At 40.6% G+C, this 12,361-nt stretch overlaps 1 protein-coding gene across 3 annotated transcripts in view; it reads right to left on the bottom strand.

The window, feature by feature from the left end:
- SNX2 (sorting nexin 2) overlaps nt 1-8,587 on the bottom strand; it is a 32,652-nt gene extending 24,065 nt beyond the window's left edge. For 2 of the 3 annotated variants that reach the window (XM_062017814.1, XM_062017816.1), the window contains exons 1-2: nt 8,441-8,579; nt 8,225-8,354 (exon numbers count right to left, since the gene is read on the bottom strand). In XM_062017814.1, coding sequence (XP_061873798.1) covers nt 8,225-8,354; nt 8,441-8,481 — 171 coding nt within the window. In that variant the 5' untranslated portion in view covers nt 8,482-8,579. Of the gene's footprint in view, nt 1-8,224; nt 8,355-8,440 lie in introns of all 3 variants that reach the window. The other variant, XM_062017815.1, reaches the window with a different exon arrangement.
- Nucleotides 8,588-12,361: the final 3,774 nt, after the last annotated feature.

Raw genomic sequence — 12,361 nt, 5'->3', positions numbered from 1 at the left:
CCTGAAGACTAGAAGTTGCCTCATGAAAGAAAAAATACTTGAAGATGCTCAGGAAAACTGAAGCAACACTAAAGCTGGACTATAAAAGGTACAGCTCACAAAATGAACATACAGCTAACTGAAGATCAGTGCTTCAGTTACAAAATCCTTGTTGAATAATTACCAGCTACGTTTACTGCCACAGTACTAGAAAACTTGCAAGACTATTTGCCACAGCTTCAGTCAAGATGGACAGCTAAGGAGTTTTCAACAACAGCATATTTATTTGTGAATGCATGCACAGTTATTATAGTTTAAGTTTAGAATCAGAATATAAAAACCAAGAGAAACATTTCAGGCTATACTTCAACAAATGCCACAGGCTACAAAAGGTTATTTTAGAAGTCTGAAAAATACCGAATAGCCAGCGGAAAAATCTGTCTAGGTTGTATTTTCACTTTTTCCACAATCTCAGAATTGTATTTCATAAATGTAGCAGAGGCAATATTTCTATGGGAGAGGTCTTCTTTACACTCATCTCTCCAAGAACAGCATATGTTCTGTCATGGAACATGGCACTGCTGCTTTACTTACATCTACTCAAACCTCAGTCACCTGAAATTCTGGTACAGAGAAGGTAAGCAAAAAACAACAAAAATCCTGGCAGACAAATTTGGACACAATACAAACCAGTTTTTCAGTGGATATAGGAGTTCAATATTTTCTTGATCTGGAAAAGTCTCAGGGTTTTCCCCGGAGACAGAAAACAAGAAGGAAGACAGAAAGAAGATGAAAGCAAATATAAGAATACCAGAAAAATTAATACTCCTCTAAACCAGACTGTGGTTGCAACAATGAACTGCTCCATTCAAATTGCAAAAGAGATTATATCCCTCTGTCTTTGCCAAAGGCTGACACTCTCTGAACACCCCACATCATGTGGGGCAACCAATAAACAATCTAAAGTGAGCAACGAAAGGAGTTGTCTCTCAAACTGCTTGTTGGATTTTGCCATAGACTCTGAAAAAAAAAGTCAAAGCAAGAACACTCAGGAACTCTACACAGGTAGTAGAATTTATAACCTTACAAGGAACCTAACCACCAATCACATTTACATTTCTCATACTAAACCAATGCCAAAATGATCTCGGAGCAAAGAGTGCTCAGAGGTAATAGAAGTGTAGTTATTCACTCTGTGAAGCATGATACTTAAGCTGTATGACAAGACTTGCAAATAATTTAGATGAAATTACCTAGAAAACTTAAGAAAACCTCACTGTTTAACATGCTTAATAGTACAGATAGCATGTGTCACTTGTGATAGTCAATAGTTTTAAGTGATTTGAGAATGCAGAAGTAGCCTGCTCTGTCAGAAACGGTCTGTTTCTCCAGACTGTGCTGGGTAGAACTGGACATTCAAGATCCTATACTTCAGCTAGAGAGCAAAGCATGGAAATGCTTGATTTTCCTGTGAGGTTCAAGCAGCTTACACTTGTATCAGCAATTTCTATACCTGGCAAAGCAAAACTATATCTGGCTTCTAATCACAAAAAGCCCACCAGACACTGAACTAGCCTTCAAAACTTAAACCTGATCATGTTATGGCATAATATGAAAACTCAAATATTTATGTGCCTAAAGCAGCATGTTAACCACTATTTCCACTTTGACGAAATGAATAAGACTCTTTCTAGATATAACTGTAAATACATGTCACTGGTCCTGGATGTGTTATGGATCTCTTTCTGTTACTGAGCTGGGAAAGATCCTGTCCACAGGCACTGTTAAGTGAAGTCAAGAATTCTAAGTTGTACAGCAGGCTACACAGTTGTAATTAGCACAACAATTACAGATAGCTTTCTCCAAATTTCATATATTCCAGTTTCCACAAACCAAAACTGGAGAACACTTGCAAAAGGAGCAGACAGACCTTATGGGTACTTCAGAAAGCTCAGGAAGCAAAACTTCTTCAGGTAGCTTGTGTAATTTGTACACAAGACACGAAGTCTAGGAGTTAACTCTTACAGGGAAGTCTTCCACTGAGACAAAAGTTCTCTGTGTGCTGTTTTACAAATATCAAGTTTTGTTTTTAAGAAAAGAGATATTAAAATTCTACTTTCGTGGGTTATTTACAGGTTAAAATATTACTTTAAAATACCTTTTCAGTTTTGTACTGGTTATGGCTGGGATGGAGTTAATTTCCTTCATAATGGTTCATATAATTCCACATTTTGGATCTGTGGCAAAAACAGCGTTGACAACACAGGAATGTCTTAGCTACTGCTAAGAAGTGCTTATAAAGCATGAAGGCCTCCTCTATTTCACACTGCCCTGCCAGTGAGTAGCTGGGGGAGGGACTCATTCAGGACCACTGACCCCAAGTGAACAGTGGGACATCCTTTATCAGGTAGCACCACGCTCAGCAATCAAAGCTGTGGGGAAGAATGAAGACAGAGAGTATGTTTGAAGGCACAGTATTTGTCTTCCCAAGTAATTGTTACATGTCATGAAGTCTTGCTTTCCTGGACCAACAAGGAGGAATAAATCAATTCACTATATATTGCTTACGTGCTTTTGCTTTACCTATTACACTGTCGTTATCTCAAGACACAAGTTTTCTCAATTTCATCCTTTCCATTTTCTCCCCTTCCTTCTGGGGGCATGTGGAGCCCAGCTGGAGTTGAACTGCTAAAAGGTGACAGTTGAATAAGGTATTTCCTAGCCTATTAATCTTTCAGTGGCTCTTTGTTATTTTTGAACAGCTGTCATTCTCAGACAAGATAAATTAAGGATGGAGTTAAATATCTTCACAGTGGGACTTTATATGAAAAAGATAACGTGTAGAAACTTCTTTAAAATGATTCACGGTCAGAATACAGCATCAGCCTGGTTTTAAGAGTTTTGTAACAAAGACTAATTCAAAACTTATCTTCAAAACAGACATAGTCCTCAGCAAGCTACAAGAACACAGAAAGCCATAGTTTTGAATGTAATAGAAACTAGAACTGTGATTCCTAATAATCTGATTATTTTACAGAGTCAGTGAGTCACAAAGTGCTATTTCAGCCTCTCAAAATAAGCACCATGTAACCCAACAACTATTAATACTAAGCTCTTCCGGTTTCACCCTACTACAGATGCAATCTAAAAGACAAGACCCCAACTTTCTTCTTTGTTTTCTCCAAGAAGTACAGCTAAAATGGTAATTAAAATGCTTGTCAGAGGAGTCAGTAGTTAGCACAGTGGAAATCTGAGTATCAGACAAGAACTGGAAGATAAGACTAACAACCACCCAGACCCACATGGCCAGTATAGCTACTTAGAAATCTTAAACTTACTTCATATCAATATACATTGCCTAAAAGGTATACACCAGTGAAATTTCTGAGTGACTCCTGAGCTGGAAGCATGCCAGGCAAAGCATTCAGCCCCCAAGATACCAAATGGTCAGGATGTTCAGGTGTACAGGACAGTCAGGATCCTGCTTTACCTGTTTTCTCCAAAACAGGTTTCTAGTGAGAGGCCTATGGGTCTATTCCAATTTCCAACAAGCTGCTCAATTTTAACCTCTCTTTTTGTGCATTACATTCTGTGGCAATAACTAAGTATTTTACAGCTTTGAATTATGAAGGAACAAGAACAAGTTTCCTTATTTCCTGATGGCTCAAATTATAGCTCTAGGCATATATACATCATCACTTCTCTTAATGGCTCAGTTCACTCTGCCAGGTAACCTTTCCTCAGAGTCTCTGCCTTTCAAACAGTAAGTTGTCAAGTAAGAGATCTGTTAAAATAAGCCAATGCCCTTTGGTCCTATAAATTTCACAGATTACAAGCTTCCTCAAGTCCAGTCACACATGACAGTAGTAGCTCCAGATATGCTTTAAAAAGGCCAAACTCCACACTGTACAGGCTTTCTCCCTTAAGAGTAGTCTCCCCCAAAACCAGTTCAACTGCTTGTCAGAGCCCTTCCTAGACACCTTCAGTCATAATACAGTAGGCTGACAGAAACTGGTCATCATACTATTCCAGTTGTTCAAGTTAACCCAACTCACTGCCTGAAACAGGGTTGCAGAAGTTCACAGATCACAGTGCAGACAGAGAGAAGAGACTCAACACTAGGACAGTAACATTTCCAGCAGAAAGTAAGAGGATAGAAGTAATTACAATAGAACAAATGCCTATATGCTTCCACTACAGCCTGGATTTAACGTGAAGGGGTCACCAAGATGATGAGGGGAATAGAAGATCTTTCATATGAGGAAAGGCTGAGGGATCTGGAGCTGTTTATTCTGGAGAAGAGGAGATTGAGGGGAGATCTTACTAACATTTATAAATATCTAAAGAGTGGGTGTCAGGAGGTTGGGACATCTCTTTTTTCTTTAGTAGCTAGCAACAGGACAAGGGGTAATGGGAGGAAGCTGCAACACAAAGAGTTCTACTTAAATATAATAAAAAACTATTTCACTGTGAGGGTGAGGGAGCAGTGGAACAGGCTGCCCAGAGGGGTTGTGGAGTCTCCTTCCTTGGAGGTCTTCAAGACGCACCTGGACATGCTCCTATGCGACCTGATCTAGGTGAACCTGTTTCTGCAGGGAGATTGGACTAGATGATCTCTAAAGGTCCCTTCCAACCCCTACTATTCTATGATTCTATGATTCTAAGATGCACATTTCCAGGAGAATGATGTCATTTAACCTCAGATACAAACTCAGTTTTCTGCAAGGGTATAGTAAAATGTTGAAGGACTTAATATTGTCCTCTGAGATACTTCAGTGGGATCTTTACTGGTTCCTCTATAACTATCACTGTTAAGTTCCACTGATATCACTAAAGACATCTGGACTTCTGTGCCTATCGAGTGTTTTGCCTTCTGTGAAAAACCCAAATGCATATTGCGGATCTTTGACAAAGTGATAAACTGGCGTTGAGATTATATACACACCCTGTCCTAAATGTCATTCCTTGATAGATTACCACATCTACTGCTTATTCATTGTTTTCAAGTGCCTCCACATATCCTCTCATTACAAATGAAAATCCCAGGAATATAAATACTAGTTGAAATGAGTAGGTTGCAATTTAGCTACATGTTCACAAGGGACCTGATTTATTTAAAAAGACAGAGGCTGGCAGTGTAGACATGAGTGAGAAGTTGAGGCAATGTAACAGATATACAAAGAAGATGGAATAGTCTGATAGAACATTCTGTAGAAACAGACTAGGGGAAGAAGGAAGAGGACATGACAAAATAAGAGTTAACACTAAACATACCATTTTTCAGAAGATTTAACTAAAGATTTTTTCATACATGTTGCCACAAGTGACTTTCTTATAGTTGTCTGACTAACAGCGGCAGAGGACACCGATTTTTATTACAAACTTAACAATGGGATGATTATTCTAACAATGCACAGTTGACTTCCAAAATTTCTTGTTCTCCATGTCGTGGCCATTTTTTTTTTTTTTAAGTAATAGAAAATCACGCACTTGAAAATTTTGCAAGTAGGTAAGCCCATGGAAGACTATTAATATTGTAATGCTACCTAGCGCTCAGGAAGTCCTTGAGCTACAAAACCCTGTTAGATGCAAGAGCACTGCAGGTGACTACCAGCACATACATATACTCATAAGCAATATTCTTCACGCGCTATCTGCCGCCAAGTATTGTTACAAATTAAGTCCTGGCTGAGACTATTTGTCTGACTCAGTCTGGCTGTGCATTGATGAAGGAAACTGGCAGATAAGGGGAAACCACTCAGTGAGCACGAATTTAATGGAGGCAGTCCTTTAGACATTGCAATAGGGTTGGCATAACATAAATCAAATAATTTTTCTGCTACTCATGGGCACAGTGATTACCTTAGGAGAAATTGAGCATCCCATCAGATCAGACAAGCTGCTGCTGAGCCCAGAGTACAGAGTTCATCGGTGCCTTGCCTTAACAGAAAAGGAAGTGTTCTCATTGTCTGCCATTCAGCATGTTCTCAAGTCCTACATGTTTTCACTGCCCTCAGAAATGCCAGGTGTTACAGACCAGTACGATCTTTTAACATTTTATATTTTAGAATTAAAAGAAAATAAAATCTCCAGCTTCTTTTTCTTCACATTAGAGAATTTAACCTGATGTAAACAATGTTCTCCATTTGATTACACACACAACTCAACATAGTCAGTAAGATTTACTGTGTTTAAGTATTTTGTATTTGCCATTCATAATATACACTGAATTTACATCTTGTCAGAAGAAACTCTGATGAGTTAGCATGTGTCTTCTAACATGAAAGCTAGTTAGAAGGCCTACTGGAAATCTTACAGCTTCTCTACTGCACAACCACATCTTAGCAAGAAAGGAACCGCACTTCTTTTGTCAGCTGCAAAGCGAATGAAAACAAGAAAGTAATAGGAGGGAGGCTGAAATAAATCGTGCAAAAAGCAAACGGACAGCTCCAACACAAAACAGTTGGGAACTCTTTCAAAGTCCTACAGCCTTCACATCACCTGGGTTTGGATCTCACCATCCCTTACCATACCCTCTTTTCTGGTATCAGCAAATACATGATCAACTATGAAATGCATGACACAATTCTGTTGTGACTACAGAACTTTCATTGCCATTTAGAAAAATCTACTTCCTGAACACCTACAGGATTGAATCAACACTTAAGACAGAAGTTTAATTAGACCCAAACCATAAGAGAATTGTTCTTCTCAGGATGAAGGTGGCCTATATGCCTGAGTTAAAACAGTCTACATTCAAGCTAGTGCCAAGTTTAAAGTCAATTGTCATAATCTCTTCCTTCAAAATGTGCAGGAAAATCACAAGATTAAGGTTCTTCCCTAAATGCTGTGGCTGATTAGATGTCAAAAAAAGCTTTACTGACAAAGCTTTTCAAAGCTTCTTTTTAAGTAAAGAGGCTTCCTCTTTCTACTTAGCAACTTTCTTCCAAACAGGCTGTCTACAAAACCAAGGCTGCACACGAACTGTCAGCCAAACCATCCAACACAAAGTGCATTCCTTTTCCAGTTTGTGCAGCTGAAGGAGTTTTCATTAACTATTTTCAATTATTAAGATGAGGACTTCTCATTGTGATTCTGCCACTGAATATATCATCTCTTGCAGCTTTGTTCTAGACCATATCAGTAAAGATATTATTTACACTATACTGCAGTCTTTCTTAGTGTACAGAACAAGACTCTAGCAATACACACAGTAGCACAGAGGTCTATGGACATAAGTTTTGTCATCTGCATGCCTACATCATTTGCTATTCCCAGCATTCTTCCACAGATCTCTCCCTACCAATGCACAGATCATACATTTATAAAAACAATAAAATTACTTGAGAGAAAGCATGTGACTTTAAAACACATCTAAGAACCTCTTTGTATACTGTCCTTTTTTTTAAGGACAGGCAACTGCCAGGTTAGAACAAAGAAACATGCACTGATCCTGTTACTGCAAAGGTCAGGGACGGGACACTCTTCCAGAAATGAGGAACAGGAACAATTTTCTTCTAAAAAGTGTAACTGTGTACAGGAAGAACAAAGTTCTTCCAGAAGATACTGGCAAAACACACAGGTGACACATGATGACAACAACTCTGCAAGGAAGCTCCCACTGTAAGGAGTGGACACATAAGCATGGTCAGCTGGTCTGGTTTTTGAGTGGGTGTTTTCGTACTGGATTCATGACATGGAAAGCAAGTACAGTTTAGAGATGGATTTCCTCCAAGTTTTCAGATCTTCCAGACTGTGATTTCTCTGGAGGAGTGCAGGTTTCACAACGCCTTGAATGCGTTCCCCCCGCTGGCAGTGCCGCGGCTGCCGGTCCAGCTCGGTGGCGAGTTTGGCAAGGGAGGAGAGCAGGTAGGCTCCCAGCAGTCCCGGGTGCTGAGTCCCGGGCACCACGCCGGCCCCAGCGGAAAAAGGCTCAGAAAGAACCAACTTCCTCCAAATTTTCGCAAAGTGGAAGGTGGTCAAGCCTCGGAGAGAGGCTAAACAAAGACAACGGGTTGTTATCGATCCATGCAAAGTCTGAGGGGAGAGAAGGACGAGAGAAGGCGGCGTTGTGATAAGAGGAAAGGTGGGAACACTCACTGCTTCCGCCGTGCAAGGAGGGAGCAAGGCGAGGGAAAGCGGAGACCCAGAATAACGGTACTCGAGAAAAAGAGTTTTCGGTTTCTTTTGGCAGGAGAAGACTCAAGGGAAAGCACCGAATCCCCGTGAAGCCGAGGCCACTCACCCGCCGCGAAGGCAGCGCTGAGGAGCCGTCGCTCCCGGAACAGAGAGGGGCGGCGGGGCTGCCGCCGGAGGCCGGGCCGGAGGTTCGGGCGGGAGCCGGGGGCTCCGCTCTGGAGTGCGATACCGGCGGCCTGCCGGGATGGGAGGGAAGGGAGGGCCTAGCGGGCGCCGGCCCAGCCACGGGGCTCGGGGCCCACGCCGGCGGGTGGGCTCTCACCTCCAGAGTTGACACGGTACTGGTGAAGAGGTCCTCGCCATCCTCCAGCTCCTCGAACTCGTTGGGCCGCGTCTCTCCGAGCGGCGGGGGCTCCCTCTCCGCCGCCATCTTCCCCTCCAGCCCGGCCGCCAGCTCCGTCCCCGTGATCACGTGACAGCCACACCGCCCCTCCCGCCACGTGACTGGAGGAGGACGTGAGGCGGTGGAGTCGCGTCGGTGAATGGCGCTGGGGTTGGCTTTGGGAGTAGGTGGCTTCGAGAGTAGGTGGTTTCCCTTGCCGGAGCGGCGGGGCCCGCGAGAGGGAGGGAGGCCGGGCGGGACGGTAGGTGCACGTGAAACAGTTCCGTGAAGTCGGTTTGCGGTCCGCGGAACTCCCGCCGCAGGAGACGTGCCTCTCCCTCCCCACTCCTTGCCCTGGCGTTCCCTGCTTGCTTTCCGCTGAAGCGTTACGGGACGTTGTATGTTGTCTCGGGCCAGAAGTCATCCGGCGAGGCTGGCACTTGAGCTATTGGTACCCTCTGCCCCGTACCTTGCACTGCAGAGGCAGGAGGAAATTCGAGACATTTTATTTCCTATTTCATGGGAAATTTGTTACTGGGAATACATTCTTTGAATTGAGAACTGTTGTGGTTTTTTTTTTTTGTGAGGAAACTCCACTGACTGCACTAAGAGGAGATTTTCCTCAGAGTGAAGTACATTGCCCCACTAGCATACAGTAGTAGTCACAGTCACTGAAGCAACAGGTTCTATGCAGCTGAAGTATTTGCAGGCCCGTTCCCTAGGCTACTGTTTCCAAATTGCTTTCTTCTTTTGCTCTGTGATTTAGCTCTCAGATGATACCTTAGCTCACAAATCATATCAATTCTCCCAAAATTTTAATTTATAATACCACTTTTAAAAAATATTAAGTTAGGTATCAACAGTGTATATATAGTGAGCATTATTTGGGATATTAATACTTGATTTGAACTGTTACTCTTATTTCCACTGTAGTGAAAACATGTTTCAAATACTATATTGATTTTTCCTGTTGACAGAGTACAGGTTTCATCCACTCAGCATGTTCATGCTGTGTGAGGACTTTGGTAATGTTTGCTATGTTGAAGTTAATTTCTAAACTGTGTCCAACAGCGCTCTTAACATGGGAAGAATGAGTCTGTTTCTCCAGATTATAAACTCTTTGGGACAAGGGTAGCACCTTTCTAATATTTTCGGAATGCCTAACAAAGATATGGAGAGAATTCATTCTTACACATTGTTTTCCTTTGGCCTGTTCCCCCTTACTTCATGAGAAAGTTGTAAATATGTAAACACAAATTCAAGTTCTCTCGGAAACATGTAACTGCCATGCATAATTTTACCTATACTGCTCAAGCTTGAGATGTCAGAAACTGTGGAGAGCTCTCTCCTCAGATATATGGACTGCAGGGTTGAGGTATAATGTCCCTTGTCTTTGCTGATGTCTGAGAGCATTTCATGCCTCAATGTTTTGAGTGGGACCTTGTAAATCTCCCACTCAGAAGAGCAAATTTTTTATTGAAGCTCAGGAACTCCAAGTTTCTGATTGCAAATAACAAAGAGATTACTAAATAAAGGAGAAGTATGAACAAAAGTTCCAACAAGAGTATCAATATCTCTTCCTAGACATATAGAAACCTAGTAAAGAAACTTTCCAATTTTACTTAGGTCAGAAAAAGTTGTCTACTACTCTGATAAAAGGTATGTATTTGAGACAAACATATGTATCGCATCACCGTTACTAGAACCTGTAATAACTTGTGTACTGTTTACTAGGCTAGATAACATGTACAAGTTTCATGGGAAGAGGATATTTGCCAGCATAGTCATTTCCATTTTCTGTACAAAACAATAATAGTAATGATACTTAGATTGTTTACAGTGACTATGAGATGAAATACATTCATGTTTTTACTCTGTTCCTAAACTTGATGGGTTGCTGTTCAGTATATTGTGAGATAATATTCAGAGATCTTTTTTAAGATTTAAAAATGTGGAGTAAGAAACTGAAAAAATTCTATTCAAAGTACACAAACACTTTCTATGCAAAAGTGCAGTTCTCAGGCATCTACATTTTTGTGGATGGCACTATTATTACATCCTTACTGCCTTTCCAATCTCTTGTGGTATTCCTGTTCTGCTATGCTGTTCCTGGAAGCTTTTCAAATAACTGGCAGGTGCATGCTTTATGTAGAAACTATAATTCAATCATCTCAGTAATAATTCTGTGTCCTTTGACATTGTACATTAACATATCTCACCATAATTTTATTTGCTCTGATTAGAAAGATCATATGAAATGTTTTTCATTTTTTTTTTAGATTTCTGGCAGCTGTACTAAGCTACCATAGTACTTAAGTGTTTAATAGTTTTCCACCCAACTGACTAGTTTTCTGACTTCATCAAGATTCATACCCATGCCTTTATAGCTCATGTGGCTAGACTACAAATCAGCTCTCTGAAATACCCTGAAGTAGTCATCTATCACACCAATTGAGTATGCTACAGAAGCAGGATAAAATGAAGAGCAAACAAGATGCCAGCTGTGGCTATTTTTCTTTTCTTTTCTTTTTTTTTTTTATCACTCATCAAGAAACCTATATAAGGAGTTAAGGAGTTTAGCTTCTCTGATTAAAAGTAATATTGTATTTATAGGTTGAAGTTTGTTTGCTTAGGTTTGTTTTCTTTTGTTTGGGGATTTTTTAGCATAATTTTTCAATGCTTCTGAGATCTGTGGACACAGAAATCTATTGCAGATATTTTTTGTGTCAGGTGTCAATGTGGAACTGGATATTTAGCAAATTAACATTTTGTTTTAAAAGGCCCCATGGAGTAGTAAATCTGTGTGAAAAAATAATCCAAAAGACAGAAAATTAATCAAGGAAATAAACTGGAAAACCATTAATGCTGCAGTAAAACTTAGGATTATTGTAAAAAGCCAGTCACATATGAGATCAAAGTTTATTACTGCAAAAAAATAAAACCTCTGTGTAAGACCAAGCCAAATCTGTGTCATTGTGGGTATTAATATGTGTGTCATTCAGCAAACATGTAATAGCAGCTACTAAGTCAGAATCTAAGGGAGAGGAGGGGATGCCTCTGTATCCTAATGGAAACTGCAGCCACCTCTTCTTTCGCAGCCAATAAATCTACTTCTGAAATGCTGTAGGAGAAGAATATTAAGGTGACAAAGTCAAGAACCTGAAAAGTAGAAACATCAAGGCTAAGTTTGCAAATGGAACTTGTTTCAGTCGTTTATGCCATATGCTTGCTTAAAATACCTGCTTACATGCTAACATTTCTATAGCAGCCCTCTTCCCAAAGAGCACGTGGTTACAGATGTTGTTTTTTCTTATTGTTTCCTAACAATTATCTCTGTAATTCATTTATTGCATGTAGTTCAAACACTACTCTGAAGACAAAGACATTAATCTCATCACAGGCTTTTCTCATGCTCATCGCTACGACACCTAATCGTCTTATTGGCACAGATGTATCTTCAGAGTGTTCCTGTGTGACTATGTTGCCCATTACACAGGCAGCAAGGTGAGGCTAAACACTAAAGTATTTGGATGCCCAAACAGCCAGCTAGGACTATTTTTTTTTTTTTTTTTTTTTTTTTTCCCCCTACTATGCCTAACATGTCAACAGATTCTTCATCTAGGCAGCAAGCCTTACTATCATAGTACTAACCTTATCCACATCCTTTTTTAGGGATGGGCTTTTATTTTATTCTCTGTTCTGGCCCTTTCTTTCCTTTTGTCAGCACTTGTCAGGTCCCATACTTTCTTGATTAGCCTTAAGAGAAGTTGAAAACCCTCCAACAATGGTCATTTCTGGTTTTATCCCACCAGACAGTAATTCCTGCAAGTCGATATGTCTGCCACACAAAACTTACACCAT

The sequence above is a fragment of the Colius striatus genome, chromosome Z (assembly GCF_028858725.1).
Source record: "Colius striatus isolate bColStr4 chromosome Z, bColStr4.1.hap1, whole genome shotgun sequence".
Lineage (NCBI taxonomy): Eukaryota > Metazoa > Chordata > Aves > Coliiformes > Coliidae > Colius > Colius striatus.
This window is presented reverse-complemented; position numbering and strand designations above follow the sequence as displayed.